The sequence below is a fragment of the Saccopteryx leptura genome, chromosome 2 (assembly GCF_036850995.1).
Source record: "Saccopteryx leptura isolate mSacLep1 chromosome 2, mSacLep1_pri_phased_curated, whole genome shotgun sequence".
NCBI lineage: Eukaryota > Metazoa > Chordata > Mammalia > Chiroptera > Emballonuridae > Saccopteryx > Saccopteryx leptura.
The window spans coordinates 22,388,422-22,405,138 of NC_089504.1; the positions used below are offsets into that span (position 1 = coordinate 22,388,422).

The window sequence follows — 16,717 nt, forward strand, 5'->3', positions numbered from 1 at the left end:
CATTGATTGCTTTCTCATATGTGCCTTGACAGCGGGCCTTCAGCAGACCGAGTAACTCTTGCTCGAGCCAGCGACCTTGGGTCCAAGCTGGTGAGCTTTGCTCAAACCAGATGAGCCCACACTCAAGCTGGCGATCTCAGTGTCTCAAACCTGGGTCCTCCATGTCCCAGTCTGACGCTCTATCCACTGTGCCACCGGCTCTATCCACTGTGCCACCGCCTGGTCAGGCTCAAGTTCAACACTTTTTAAGACCAGCACAGAACCAGAGCAGGAAACACCGTGAAAGAAAAGAAACTTGAACCCTAAAGAAGGGAATTAAGAAGGGAAGTTTGTCGATGTGCATACAGAGAAGTAATCAATCACCCAGGAGGGTGCCCTGTCCTCTGAGCCTCACGCTACCATGAAAGGACTCTTCTTCCCCGGAGTTCATGTGTCCAATGCTATGGTTTGGAGCCGTTCCAAAGAATTTCCATTCAATCCAAAATATACAAACAACACAGGGCGATTTGGTCTTTGTCAGAAATGCCATCTTGCCCTGGCCGATAGGTCTGTGGGTTAGAGCATCATCCTGCAACACAGAAGTTGCCAGTTCGATCCCCGGTCAGGTACATACAGGAACAGATTGAAACTCCTGTCTCTCTCTCGCTCTCTCACTTCCTCTCTCTAAAATCAATAAAACAAACATTAAAAAAAGATGAAGAAGAGAAATACCATTTCTCCTGGCCATGGCTGAATCTTAAGAAGGCAGAGTGACTGTCCTCTCCAAAATGGACCGCTCCTTTCATCAAATACCGTATTAGCCAGCTGACCACATTCTGCTTCAAAACCCCACAGCCCTACGAACAGGACGACTGAACAGGCTTCTGGCCTCCCCCCCCACACTCCTCTGTCTTCTTGTCTCCTGACCGGAGCTGTTGCTTATTTCCTTCTCCCCAGATATTTCCACCGAGCTCTCCGGAATAACCATTTCATAATTAGAAATGTGAAATAAGTAAATCAGAAAAAACTAAGAACTATATGAATCCATACATAGATGGGACAAAAAATGAGACTCAGAGACATGGACAAGAATGTGATGGTAACGGGGGTGGGGGGTGGGGGGAGGGGCGAGGAAGGAGAGAGGGGGTTGGGGAAGGGGAGGGGCTCAAAGAAAACCAGATAGAAGGTGACGGAAGACAATCTGACTTTGGGTGATGAGTATGCAACATAATCAAGTGTCAAAATAATCTGGAGATGTTTTCTCTGAACATATGTACCCTGATTTATCAATGTCACTGCATTAAATTTAATAAAAATAAGATTTAAAAAAAGGAAACGAAGTCCTTCAGCTCCTCAACCTATTCAGATTCTGAGGGCTGGCTCTCCCCCAAGAACAGCGCCGCCTGCTGTTCCATCAAGTGGGAAGCAGCTCGTTTTATCTGGTTTTGCAAACCTCACTTCCCAGACTGGGAGTTGCTGCTGACAGCCGGCCCCCTCACCCCACGCTGCCCCATACCACCCCCTCCCCGGCCCTGTGCAAACCCTCTGAGGCCCATGTCATCAGGATACATCCATCTCCCTCCCTCCTCATGCCGCCATCTGCTGACAGCGCTGTCGTTCCTCCGGATCCCTGAGAGCACCTGACACTCGGGCTTCCTTTCCAAAGCCCTTCCATGATTAGGGTCCACTCAAGAGCCAGGAGGTTCGCACACACAGCACCCATCACTAAGCCCAAAATGTCTCCTGCCCATGGCCTCTCCACGGACTGTCATCACACAGAAATGGACACAGCCCTCTCTAACCAGCACCACCTCTATTTCAGATGGCCATTTCCCAACATCCCCTTTTCCAGACTCTTGGGACCTACAGATCCTTGATATTCTGTCCATTTCTGTTTTTACTTCCTTCCTTAACCAGCCTCAATTCCATGAGCCATCACTTCAACCTCTGACTTGACAATATGGCCCCTCCTCACTGTTCATCACGCAACCCCAGCAAAAATGACAGCGCGTCCACACCGCCAAGCACTACTGTCTTAGATGACAGCATGAAAGCATGCTCACTGGCATTTACTAGCATGGAGAGATATTCGTAACATGCTAAGTGAGTTGACAGCATGCAAAGTGCTAATTTTTGTAAGTGAATAGAGATAAATCATTCGTAAAGTTTTAAGTGATTATTTCTGGCTAGAGCTTATAGATCTTTTATTTCAATGTTTTAGCTTACTTGTGTTTTTCAATTTCTCTACAGTAAGCACATATTACTTATGTAAATTTAAAGGTTTTCTATTGCAAACAAGTATAGCACATGCTAAGTGCTCAATAAGTAGTTATTATGATGATGCTACTTTACAGAAGCCTGCAGCGAAAACTGCCAGTTCAACCTGCCCTTTCAAAAAGGCCTCTCCACCACCGGAGAAGAAATGACTTAGATTTGCTTCACCTTCTTTGGCTGTGTGCTGTAGGCACATTTCAGCTCAGGCAAAAGCAGCTCCGTACTTTGTCCAGCTTTGGTCATCAAGAACCTGAATTAGGACTGGGAGTCAAAGCTCAAAGTATCAGAAAAGGATATGTACGATCTTGTCCTCTGACCATTAACTTTGCTTGAGAACCGCAGCAGAAAGTGGGGGTCCCGGGACAAGATCAGGTGTTTGGGCCCTGGCCAGTTGGCTCAGTGGTGGAGCGTTGGTCTGGTGTGCAGGAATCCTGGGTTTGATTCCCGGCCAGGGCACACAGGAGAAGCAGCCATCTGCTTCTCCACCCCTCCCCCTCTCCTTCCTCTCTGTCTCTCTCTTCCCCTCCCGCAGCCAAGGCTCCACTGGAGCAAAGTTGGCCTGGGCACTGAGGATGGCTCTGTGGCCTCTGCCTCAGGCGTTAGAGTGGCTCTGGTCGCAACAGAGCAACGCCCTGGATGGGCAGAGCATCACCCCCTGGTGGGCGTGCCGGGTGGATCCCGGTCGGGCACATGCGGGAGTCTGTCTGACTGCCTCCCCATTTCTGGCTTCGGAAAAATACAAAAAAAAAAAAAAGATCAGGTGTTTGGGACCCTGTGTTCCTGTGTGTCCTCTGTCTCTCTCACCCCTACACTTCTCTTCATACCCTTGAACACAACATTCAGAAGGAAGGCTCCAAATGCATCAATAATAGGTAAAACTTAATTTTGTAACAAGTTCAGCTGGAGGTGTTAATATCACACACAGCCAAGTGTTAATGTGGGATTGAAACATGGAAAAGGTTATCCTAAAACAAGATCTGAGATACAGGAAATCAAACAGCCCCAATAAAAATAACAGAAATAAATAAGAACACAAAGGGGAAGGGGAAGGGGAAGGGGAAGGGAAAAGGGGAAGGGGAAGGGGAAGGAGGAAGGGGAAGGGGAAAGGGGAAGGGGAAGGGGAAGGGGAAGGGGACGGGGGAAGGAGGAAGGGGAAGGGGAAAGGGGAAGGGGAAGGGGAAGGAGGAAGGGGAAAGGGGAAGGGGAAGGGGAAGGAGGAAGGGGAAGGGGAAGGGGAAGGGGGAGGAGGAAGGGGAAGGGGAAGGAGAAGGGGAAGGGGAAGAGTAAAGGGAAAGGGGAAGGGGAAGAAGGAAGGGAAAGAAGGAAGGAGAAGGGGGAAGGGGAAAGGGGAAGGGGAAGGATGATGGGGAAGGGGAAGGGGAAGGAGGAGGGGAAGGGGGAGGGGAAGGGGGAGGGGGAGGATGAAGGGGAAGGGGAAGGGGAGGGGAAGGGGAAGGGGAAGGGGAAGGGGGAGGGGGAGGGGAAGGGGAAGGAGGAGGGGAAGGGGGAGGGGAAGGGGGAGGGGGAGGGGGAGGGGAAGGGTGAAGGGGAAGGGGAAGGAGGAAGGGGAAGGGGAAGGATGAAGGGGAAGGGGAAGGGGAAGGGGAAGGGGAAGGAGGAAGGGGAAGGGGAAGGAGGAAGGGGAAGGGGAAGGAGGAAGGGGAAGGGGAAGGGGAAGGAGGAAGGGGAAGGGGGAAGGGGAAGGGGGAAGGGGAAGGGGAAGGATGAAGGGGAAGGGGAAGGGGAAGGAGGAAGGGGAAGGGGAAGGAGGAAGGGGAAGGAGGAAGGGGAAGGAGGAAGGGGAAGGGGAAGGAGGAAGGGGAAGGGGAAGGAGGAAGGGGAAGGGGAAGGAGGAAGGGGAAGGGGAAGGAGGAAGGGGAAGGGGAAGGAGGAAGGGAAAGGGGGAGGAAGGGGAAGGGGAAGGGGAAGGAGGAAGGGGAAGGGGAAGGAGGAAGGGGAAGGGGAAGGAGGAAGGGGAAGGGGAAGGAGGAAGGGGAAGGGGAAGGAGGAAGGGAGGGAGGGAAGGAGGGAGGGAGGGAAAGAGGGAAGGAGGGAGGGGAAGGGGAAGGAGGAAGGGGAAGGGGAAGGGGAAGGAGGAAGGGGAAGGAGGAAGGGGAAGGGGAAGGAGGAAGGGGAAGGGGAAGGAGGAAGGGGAAGGAGGAAGGGGAAGGGGGAGGAGGAAGGGAGGGAGGGAAGGAGGGAGGGAGGGAAAGAGGGAAGGAGGGAGGGAAGGAGGGAGGGAGGGAGGGAGGGAGGGAGGGAGGGAGGGAAGGAGGGAGGGAGGGAGGGAGGGAGGGAGGGAGGGAGGGAGGGAGGGAGGGAGGGAAAGAGAAGAAGCATGGGAAAGAGTGATGAGTTGTAGCATGTGCCTCAGCCTGTGAATCAGGGGACAGAGTCCTGAAACATAAGCATTTTTGGAGGTAAACGGCAGGGCAGAGTAGAGTAGGGAAACATCAAGGGAGGCAGCACGCTGTGCCAGCAAGGTAGTCACCTTGTCAGTGAGCTATTTAGAGCACAAATTCAAGAAAAACAGGTTTTACATTTCACGGACTGCAGGGTAAAAACTAAGTTGACCCTAGGGGGAAAAATCAGTAACTGGAAATAATTCATAGAAATACTGTATTTCCCCATGTATAAGACTCATCATTTTTCAAAAAATTTGGGGTCTGAAAACTGAGTGCATCTTATACAGTGATTGTAGATTTTTTACTTGCATTTCCCGCTTTTTCACGCTTGCTTCTGTGTTCAGCTGAACACAGTGACTCATCATCAGACACAGATGAGGACAAGCTAATGGATGGGAGTTTTGACAGTGATGAGGAGTTGTATCAATTTTATGATGAATAAAACTTGAGTTCAATAACTTTATGTAATACATTTTTTTCCCAAATTTCAGGCCTCAAAATTAAGGTGCGTCTTATAAATGGGGAATACGGTATACGTATCACCCTAAGACCTCTGAGGAGATAGTCCATATCTAAGCGCCTCGCCCAATGCCTGGGAAAGAGCAGGGACTCGGCAGCAATGCGGCGGGAAGACTGTGTGCGTGCACGTGCGGATGACAAATCGTCCTCTGTGAACCGGGTGGAAAGGACAAGGCAATGACATCTTAGTGGCACAGAGCAGAAAGCCAATACATATCAGTGTCCATCCTTCTGTCATTCCTTCTCCCCCCACCATCAAGTCTCCTTATGCCATATTATAGAATCACAGTCTCATCACAGAGATTTAGGTTAATACAATAATTCATAAATTTCAAGTGTAATGTGGTATTAATATGTTCAACAGTATCATGACAGAAAATAAGTGACAGCACAGTTGACCCCGGAACATCACAGGGGTTAGGGAAGCTGACCCCCTACACATGTAACTCGTGACCCCCAAACACTTAACTACTAATAGCCTACTGTTGACCAATAACATGAACAGTCAATTAGAACATATTTTATATGTTATGTATATTATGTACTGTATTCTTACAATAAAGTAAGCTAAAAAATGTTATTACAAAAATTATAAGAGAAAATTCATATGCTATGCAGTGTTAATGGAAAAATCCACATGTAGGTGGACCCATGCAGTTCAAACCCATGTTCAAGAGTCAATTACTTACATATAATCCTTTATAATTTGAACGCATTCACTCTCTCAAAAGCTACACTCACAAGTGTTAATAAAGGGTGTTGGGAAAATAAGTTTGTAAAATGTGATTTTTATGCTCATTTTGTTAAAAATGGCACTGCTCATGTGAATGGTGCTGCCAGGTGATACTGCTAATTACCTTCCTGCTTGGGAAAGGGCTTTGTTATGCTAATGTCTGCCGGAGGAGGGGTTTTTGCACCAAAAAGTTTGTGAAGAAGGAGGAGCAGGCCAGAGGCCATGTTTTAGCAGAGGGAGAGCAGAGAAGCAGCCAAGATGGCAGGGTGCTGAAGGAGAAGCCAGTCTGTGCATAGTCTGTGCAGAAAGAAGGAGACGGGGAACTAGGGGTGACTGAGCTAGTGGGGACCTTTGATTCTAGGAAAACCCAGATGTGTCAGTAGCTTTGAGAGCACTGAATGAGTGGGTTTTAGAGCCCTCTGTGTGTTTGTGTTTACTCGCTGGCTGGGTGCAAAGCTAGAATAAAAAGTATGGCCCACCAGTTTTTGACTCTGCTGTTTCTCTACCATCTGTCCGAATCTAAGGGGAACCTGCATGTGCATGGCCATGATGGTGGCCGCGGCCCCTGGCCGTACAAAGGGGAACAGAGTTGTACAAAAGGAGAGAGAGAGAGAAAAGGCAAAGACCCTGGGGGTAGGACCCCTCTCCAAGACCATTCAACACGGGCATAATATAATAAAGGGACCTACTTTGGTGGTGATCCTATACGTGATATATGTCTCCATTGTACAGACATGCTTCTTGGGATCATCAACCGTGACAAAGAGATCTCTGGTCTCACCATCAATGTCATCGTCAAGCTGAAGTCTGTTGAGCAGGGAAGAGGAAGAAGCTGGACTTGAGGTGCCTGCTGGAGTACCACCATTGGGCAAAATGAGATCCTGAAAGAAAAAAAGAATCATTTAAATTAAATGAAAACATATACCTAGAGAATATTAGCAAAAGTAGCTAGTTTAGTCCAGTGGTTGGCAAACTCACTAGTCAACAGAGCCAAATATCAACAGTACGATTGAAATTTCTTTTGAGAGCCAAATTTTTAAACTTAAACTATATAGGTAGGTACATTCCTTATCAAGGTAGCGCCGCCACGTGGTATTTTGTGGAAGAGCCACACTCAAGGGGCCAAAGAGCACCATGTGGCTCGCAGACCGCAGTTTGCCGAACACTGGTTTAGTCAAACCAAGAAACACTTCTAAATACAAAAACAACTTTCAAAGAATCTGAGCCTATTCTCACATAAGGTTTCTTAGCGAAACAAGACCTTTTAATTTTTTTTCTCGTAACTGCCCTGACTGGGGATCTGACCAGTGACCTCTGGGTCAAGCCAGCAACCTTGGGCTCAAGCTGGAGACCTTGGGATCATGTCAAAGACCCCTTATTCAAGGAGAGATCCCACACTCAAGCCAGCGACCTTGGGTTTCGAACCTGAGACCTCAGTGTTCCATGCCGACACTCTATCCACTGCACCATCATGAGCCTGGCAATGAATAGGTCCTTTATGACCAAGAGAAAGAAACCATGGCAGGGCTGTACACCAAATTTACACCGATTCATCTCCCAGCAAGGACTGGAGGAAGCAACAGAAGCAAGTAAATCAAGGGCAGAGAACATAACAGCCGCCAATCATCAGACCCTCAGCAGAGAAAGAACTCGGTGAGCAAGCCACATACGCCTTCCAACCACCTCAAGACCGCCATCTGGGCCCAGGTAAACACTAAGAGACCTGAACTCTCTAAGGGATTTAACACATTTAAAAAGCCAATCAACACAAAGAGAAAATTAAACATTATGTGCCTCCCGAAAAAAAGTTCATTCATAAAACTACCGGTGAAGTATGCTTGCCAAAAAACTGAATCTGAGTCCTGAATAAATCTCTACACAACACCAATTTACAGGCAGTAAAGAGGAGTGAGGCAGACAGCGAACAATACTATGAGGAATAGTCAGCAAAATCTACACTAAATGAATCTAAAGATCCAGTGTCTTCAGTAAGTAAACTGCAAGTGAAAAAAAGAGATAGAGATGGGAGCACCTAGAGATGTCAAGCACCGTGAGAGACCCAGGAACAACTGCAATGCGACCTGATTCAAATAAAATGTTAAAGGACTTTGAGACATTCAGGAAAACTTAACTATTGATCAGTTTGTTGCTGATATTAAGAGATTAGGTGTGACAACTTCTGTTAGCATAGTCTTCATCTTTTAGAAATATATACTAAAATATTCATGGGTGAAATGATAAGCTGTCTGATGGTATTTGCTCCATAATTAAGGATGGTTAGGTGGGGAGACAGATAATAGAAGAGGCCCCAAAGCTGATCATTGTTGAAGCTGGTAACTGCGGGTTCATTTACACAATTCTCTCCTTTTTAGTGTATGTTTATAATTTTCCACAGAAAAAAACAAACAACTGGGGGTGTGATGGGGGTTGTGGGAGGGCGATGAGCAAATTCCAGGGAAAACGGAAGGAAAGATTCTTTGAAATTATGGACTCCTTTCTCTTTAGGCCTAAGTAGGAAACCATTTGAATAAATTACATCCCTCATATCAAAAAAGGTGTAATCTCAACGTTACCGTCTTGGGGTTTTAAGGCTTGCTAACAGAACTAAGCCTGTGTAGAAGTGAAAACCTCTGAATGTCACTTTGGAATGCAGACAACAGCCTGACCGGCAGGTCAGCGGCTCCCAGGATGGGGGTAAAGGGCTCCTTCGCCTGGACGCTCTGTTCCTGTGTGCAGGCTGGATCGAACTGAGCCCCCACACTACAGCACATACAGGAAATCAGAGGTCAACCTGGCGCTCATATCCGTGAGCTCCGGCTAACCACAGGACATCTGGGAAGAGGGCTGGGACAGGGAGAGGGAAGCAAGGCCTGGGGTCAACAGCAATGTCACCAACTCAGATCATTTAATCACACTCTTAATTATGCAACATCGAAAATATTTTTGTTGCTAGGGTCCCATTTTCACAGAAGGTACTTACGAGAATGGACCCCACCTCCACTCCTTCTCAGCAGAGAAGGTGAACCCCTGAGCAGCTGCTTGTTGTGTGGACCTGACCGTGACCCTGGCCGCAGCAGGGACCAGCTGACTCTGACTGCCTCCTCAGCATCTGACACCGCAGAGCGGGCAGCGTCCTCACCCTATCATCTGGGACCTGAGAGCAACATCTTCTCTGAAGCTCTGGGATAACCATCATATCAGTAAATATTTAAACAGGCACCATGCATGGCACTGCAAGGGTGTTTGTGTGACGCTTACAGTCATCGACACTAGCATACCGGGCCCCAGAATGGCCTATCCATAGCTAAACACCGCACAGAAAACGAGAATGAATTCAAAATCCTTAGATAAGCCAAGAGCAGCTTCCAGACCAGCTTCCCACCACCTGGCCCGGGCCCATCTGAGGAGCCTCGCTTCTCATGGCACCAGTTCCTGGAGACCTCCATGCTGTTCGCACCCTGACCTTTGCTTGCAAAGCCCCCTCCTCTTTGTTACGTACAGGTGTCCAAGTCTCTCTCAGGAACCTGCTTAAATGTCCCTTCCTCTTGGCATCCTTCCTTGATCCACTCTTTGGCAGAATTAGTCACTCCCTTCTCAACACTTTGAAGACACTTCCACTGAAAGCAACTGTCACAGTTTTAATCGTTAATTTATACATATAGCATCCTTAAGTACTGTGAGTCCCCAACAACTCTAGCTGTGTCTAGTTTACCTGTGTGTGTGTGACTGTTTGCAGATCTCCTGTGACTGCCGGCCAACCTCCCTAACCCCTGCTATGGGGACATCAGCCAATAGCCTTCTAGGAACAGCCCACACAAACTCTGAAACGTCTTGGCCAGGCAGTGGGACATCAGCTATTCCTCAAATCAGTTACTGGGGTGACAGAGGGGAGAGTCAGTCAACTGAATCTTGTCACATACTGCATGCATGCTCTTTCCTCTTAGCACTTAAGTGACCAGGGAAAGCACTCACGCTCTTGCTACTGGTGTGTCACAGAAAATGATTTAAGCATACACAAACAGCCAACGAGCTACAGCGATCTGTAGTTTCCTAAAAAGCGATGCTACCAGCTCCGATGTCCACGGCACCTGTGAACACAGTGCTTCCCATGTTCGTATTTCATTGTGCCTCATATCAGCCTCGGAGGTCAGCAGGACAGAGATGGGCTCCACTGATGAGGAAGTAGATTCCCAAAGGCTGAGGAACATGCTCAAATGTATCGGCACTAGTCATTGCTATGCTGAGAGCTGAGCCAGGTTTCCAGTTCCTAGTTCAAGGTTATTTTCACACTGAATCCCCTTTGTGTGGCTTTTTCCAACCCAACACTATCCCTCCTCTCTACTTTCTGGCTATACAGTAAATCCTTTTGGGTAAACATGAAGCTTCTGCTTTAAAAGCTTCTAGTCAGGGAAAGCTTACATTTTCCTTCAGGTCATAAGGGTCTTAATACAAGTTATTCCCTAAATGACTTCCCTCAAGATATGGACCTCGCCTGACCAGGCGGTGGAACAGTGGATAGAGCATAGGACTGGGATGCAGAGGATCCAGGTTCGAGACCCCAAGGTCGTCAGCTTGAGTGCGAGCTCATCTGGTTTAAGCAAGGCTCACCAGCTTGAGCCCAGGGTCGCTTGTTCGAGCAAGGGGTCACTTGGTCTGCTGTAGCCCCCGGGTCAAGGCACATATGAGAAAGCAATCAATGAACAACTAAGGAACCGCAACAAAGAATTGATGTTTCTCATCTCTCTCCCTTCCTGTCTGTCTGTCCCTATCTGTCCCTCTCTCTGTATCTCTGTCTCTCCCACAAGAAAAAAAAAAGATATGGACCTCACGTGGAGAGAAAATATGAGAATCTTAGAAGGAAAGGGCCGAGGGTTAGGTGGACGGAATGACCCAGGCGCCCCTGCCCTCGGAGTCCTCCCGATGAGACCGTGTCTGGAGCAGGTATTGTAGGATATAGCAGCACCTCGATGACCCACGTGAAGTCCAGAATGTGAGAAGTGAGAGGTCCCTGTGGCTCAACACAAAAGCCTCCTGTTTTATTTTTGCTACCTTATAGTTAGTCCTCCAACTATAGCAGAAGGCTCTTTGAAAAAGATTAATCATTAAATGTAGTTAATAATACTGCATTGCATATTTGAAAGCTGTTAAGAGAGTAGATATTAAAAGTTCCCATCTCAAGGAATAAAATTCAGAAGAGCTTGACAAAGCTCTGAAGGCATCCTCACAGTTGAGGGGAGAATGAGGGCTCCCTGGGTGTGCAGACCTACCTGACTTGGCTTTCTCCCCACCCCCGCCTCCCACCCACCACTGTACCTGACTTGGCTTTCTCCCCCACCCCTACCCCCCCACCCACCACTGTACCTGACTTGGCTTTCTCCCCACCCCCGCCTCCCACCCACCACTGTACCTGACTTGGCTTTCTCCCCCACCCCTACCTCCCCACCCATCACTGTACCTGACTGGGCTTTCTCCCCACCCCCGCCTCCCACCCACCACTGTACCTGACTTGGCTTTCTCCCCACCCCCGCCTCCCACCCACCACTGTACCTGACTTGGCTTTCTCCCCCACCCCTACCCCCCCACCCATCACTGTACCTGACTTGGCTTTCTCCCCCACCCCTACCCCCCCCACCCATCACTGTACCTGACTTGGCTTTCTCCTCCACCCCCACCCCCGCCTCCCACCCACCACTGTACCTGACTTGGCTTTCTCCTCACCCCCGCCTCCCACCCACCACTGTACCTGACTTGGCTTTCTCCCCCACCCCTACCCCCCCACCCATCACTGTACCTGACTTGGCTTTCTCCCCCACCCCTATCCCCCCACCCACCACTGTACCTGACTTGGCTTTCTCCCCCACCCCTACCTCCCCACCCACCACTGTACCTGACTTGGCTTTCTCCCCCACCCCTACCCCCCCCACCCATCACTGTACCTGACTTGGCTTTCTCCCCACCCCCGCCTCCCACCCACCACTGTACCTGACTTGGCTTTCTCCCCCACCCCTACCTCCCCACCCACCACTGTACCTGACTTGGCTTTCTCCCCCACCCCTACCCCCCCACCCATCACTGTACCTGACTTGGCTTTCTCCCCACCCCCGCCTCCCACCCACCACTGTACCTGACTTGGCTTTCTCCCCCACCCCTACCCCCCCCACCCATCACTGTACCTGACTTGGCTTTCTCCCCCACCCCCGCCTCCCACCCACCACTGTACCTGACTTGTTGGCTTTCTCCTCACCCCCGCCTCCCACCCACCACTGTACCTGACTTGGCTTTCTCCCCCACCCCTACCCCCCCACCCATCACTGTACCTGACTTGGCTTTCTCCTCCACCCCCACCCCCGCCTCCCACCCACCACTGTACCTGACTTGGCTTTCTCCTCACCCCCACCTCCCACCCACCACTGTACCTGACTTGGCTTTCTCCCCACCCCCGCCTCCCACCCACCACTGTACCTGACTTGGCTTTCTCCCCCACCCCCGCCTCCCACCCACCACTGTACCTGACTTGGCTTTCTCCCCACCCCCACCTCCCACCCACCACTGTACCTGACTTGTTGGCTTTCTCCTCACCCCCGCCTCCCACCCACCACTGTACCTGACTTGGCTTTCTCCCCCACCCCCGCCTCCCACCCACCACTGTACCTGACTTGGCTTTCTCCCCCCACACACACACCCCACACCCTGTCCTGCCACCAGCACACGGGAGATGCTTGAAGAATGAATGTGTCCCATACAAACTGAACAGAACATTCTTGATTGCTGACTTTGTCATGAAGTTATATTTAAGCCCACTTTGGAGAATAAATTCAAAGGAAAAATCCCAAAAATGTTCTGTTCAAAGATGTTCCTAACAGCAAAGAACACAGCATGAACTCCTGAAAAACCCCAAGGCTCAACAACCAGGAAATGATTGTGTTACCAATAAGAATGTTACACACTCATTTTAAATTACAAATCTAGACTGCTAGATATACTCAGTGAACTCAGCACAAGCCTTTGCTTTCTCCCCTTTCCATCCTCTGGGCCCTAACTTAACAACCTAGAGAATGGGAGGGAAAGACCAGTGGGGAAAAAAAGAAAAAAATCAACTGTGCCTGGAATTGTGCCAGATTACACACTAGGACAGGGTGGCACCCACCACTCTCATAGGTTTTCTACTGGCTATAATTGGGACACAACTGAGAAAAGAAGACGTATCTTTAACCCATACAACTGAGGTTACTCATGTTACCAAGGTTACCTAAGAAGTAGAAAATATCCTGCACTCCTCCCATCCACTCTAATTAGAAAGTGCAATTGTCTAGGGAGAGCAGTGCAGAGTGGAAGGGCGGACTACAGGGCACAGCAAGACCACCAGGGTGTCTCGCTGTGTCAACAAGGGGCTGTCAAGCACAGGTGGTGACACCATGTGAGGGCCACCAGCAGAGGGCACCCTACCCACATGGCTTCATCTCACCAGGATGCATATAGAGATGCAACAGAAAGACCCCAACAACGTGAAGGCAACTGGGTGGGCTGACCTGGGCAGGTCCACCATGCACCAAGTAGGCGAGACTGCAAATTATGAAGTCGGGGACTCTGTCCAGATGGGTGAGCAACTAAAACAAGGAAGCCAGGCTCCACCAGATTCAGACAAGAGGGGAACCAGTCAAGTCTCCCTGACCCACGGTGCAGGGCCCTGGCTTGCTTTCTCCTGACTCCTTCCCCCATCAACAGATCACTCTACTGATCTGTCAACTGATCACTCAACTCAACCTAAGGTCCCAGAAGACAATTCTAACATCAGGTACAACAGAGGGGATCCAATAATTCACTTGTTCTGATGGGAGGCAAATAGCAGGCCTACATTAGTACCTCATCAGATACAAGTAACCCGGAAAATGTAACCAGCTGCATTAGCTCATCATCTAGACACCCAGAAATCAAAATATGAAGAAAGAAGCACAGTCCTCAAGAGCAAATATATTCATCTGAGACATATTTATCCCATGAAACAGAATACTCTGGGCCAGTGGTTTTCAACCACCAGTCCACAGACCGGGACCAGTCTGCCCGAAATTTCTTGCCAGTCCACAAAAGAGTTAACCACCCTGATGTTGTATGACGGTTATAGACCCAGTGATTACAGACCAGAGAGCCAGTGGTTGAAAAACACTGCTCTAGGCTACATCTCTGTTGTGCTTTCATTTAAAATAAATGGAAGAGAATTTAAAAATTAAAGTGAGAGAATAAAAAAGACATTAAAGCACAAATTAAAAACAGAGGGAAAAAAAAAAGCAGATAGAGGGCCCTGGTCAGTTAGCTCAGTCGGTTGGAGTGTCAACCCAAACCACCAAGGTTGTCAGTCCAATCCCTGGTCGGGGCCCATACGGGAAGCAACCAATGAATGCACAACTAAGTGAAACAACAAATGAATGCTTCCCTCTCTCTCTCAAAAGAAAAAATCAATTAATTAAAAAAATAGAACAGAAAAGAGTAAAAGCTATAAACAAAAACAAAATGTTCTTCTTCTAAAAGATGAATTAGAGCGGCCCTGGCCAGTTGGCTCAGTGGTAGAGTGTCGGCCTGGCATGCAGAAGTCCCGGGTTCGATTCCCGGCCAGGGCACACAGGAGAGGCACCCATCTGCTTCTCCACCCCTCCCCCTCTCCTTCCTCTCTGTCTCTCTCTTCCCCTCCCGCAGCCAAGGCTCCATTGGAGCAAAATATGGCCCGCTGGGGATGGCTCCTTGGCCTCTGCCCCAGGCGCTAGAGTGGCTCTGGTCGTGACAGAGCAATGCCCCAGAGGGGCAGAGCATCGCCCCCTGGTGGGCATGCCGGGTGGATCCCAGTTGGGCGCATGCAGGACTCTGTCTGACTGCCTCCCCGTTTCCAGCTTCAGAAAAAAAAAAAAGATGAATTAGAGAAACAAAAACTTAGGAAGTCTAATCAATATGGAAAGTGAGTAGGGGCGGGCAAGCAGTAACTTAAGTCTTATATCTATGTATACTGATAAATTATAAAAATGTGCTATGAATAACTATGCCAATAAAGTAGGAAGTCTGTACGAGTAGATGTCTTTATAGGGAAATATATGGCCAAAGTGGAATTAAGTTGAGATAAGAAACCTAAACAAGTAAATAACCAAGTAAATAGCTGTTGTCAGAGAACTTTTACTGACAGGTAAGCTAAGCCCCAAACGTTTTACAATTCAGCTCGAACGAACCTCAGAGAGCAAGTTCTGTTGTCTTCAAACACTCTTAAAGCACATTCTTTTTAAATGGAGAAATATTTCAAATCATTTTATAAGGATTACCTATATTTGATATCAAAATATTAGGACAGAAAAGGAAATTAGACATAAGTGTAAACATCATCAATAAAGTAACAGCAAATTGTATGCAAAGCACTGGAGACGTGTCTATTAAATCCAGAAACAAGACTCTGATACCGAATGTCACGCCATTATTCAAATCATTCTGGAGACTCTAGCTGATGCAAGTGATGAGATTCTACCACATCACTTCCCTGGCAAGAAGTCAGTTTTCCCCAAAATTAATCTAAAATTTCAGTACACATAATATTGAGAAAATGATTCAGAACACTTTTAAATGATAAATCTGAATGGGTATGAAATACAGTGTGTCCGTCAAGTTATGGTGTATTTTTGACCGGTCACAGGAAAGCAACAAAAGATGATAGAAATGTGAAATCTGCACCAAATGAAAGGAAAACCCTCCCAGTTTCTGTAGGATGATGTGGCAGCATGTGTGCATGCGCAGATGATGACGTAACACCGTGTATATAGCAGAGCAGCCCACGGCCATGCCAGTTGAGATGTGGACGGTACAGAGGAAAGTTCAGTGTGTTCTGTGGCTCACTAAATTTGAATCCGTGGCCAAAGTGCAACGTGAATATCGGCGCATTTATAACGGAAGCGCCACCACATAGGAATAACATTACTCAGTGGGATAAGCAGTTGAAGGAAACCGGCAGTTTGGTGGAGAAACCCCGTTCTGGTAGGCCATCAGTCAGTGACGAGTCTGTAGAGATTATACGGGATAGCTACCTAAGGAGCCCTAGAAAATCTGTGTGTGAGCCCACATCGAACTGCACTAAATAGGTATGAAACTGGGAGAGTTTTCCTTTTATTTGGTGCAGAATTTCACATTTCTATCATCTTTTGTTGTTTTCCTGTGACCGGTCAAAAGTGCACCATGACTTTACAGACACACTGTATTTCATGTAAAGGTTTAAATCATTACTATACAATTCAGTGACAGAAGGAGACGACACAGACTCAATGGTAGATTGTATCACCATGTGTAATTGTTAACTCCCTTCCTTTAGAGGATTTTACATTCTTACTGTTGCCAAGCAACTGCCCACAGGACACATCTCCACCCCACTGACTTTCAGCTCGGCCATGTGACTTTCTCCGGCCAACCACACAGAAGTGAATGTGACATACACCAGACGGGAGCAGACACTAAAAGGGCCATTGCATGGTTCCACCAGCTCTCTTACTCTCTCTCCTCTGCCTTGAAACTGGCATGGCCCAAGCAGGGGCTGCTCCCTCAGAATGACGCCTGTGGGAAAGAGCACAGCAACTGACTTGCAGCCACCGACACACGGAGCGACTTAGAAATTAATGGCTCCGCAAAGCTTTGAATTTTTGGTGTTTATTACTACGGTAAGGCTGACTGATGCATTTATTTATTAAAATGTCTGTATAATATTTTAAAATCTAGATAGAAAATAGTTAATACAAATGATACAAGATTTTAAGATGTGGAGAATTATCTTTGTTTTTGTTTTTCT

General features: G+C 48.3%; 1 protein-coding gene across 1 annotated transcript in view; it reads right to left on the reverse strand.

The window, feature by feature from the left end:
- The window catches only part of SNX30 (sorting nexin family member 30), a 107,127-nt gene that overhangs the window by 55,486 nt on the left and 34,924 nt on the right, over positions 1 to 16,717 (reverse strand). Inside the window, exon 2 of the mRNA XM_066367452.1 lies at positions 6,600 to 6,791. Within this exon, the coding sequence (XP_066223549.1) occupies positions 6,600 to 6,791 (192 nt within the window). The remainder of the gene's footprint in view (positions 1 to 6,599; positions 6,792 to 16,717) is intronic.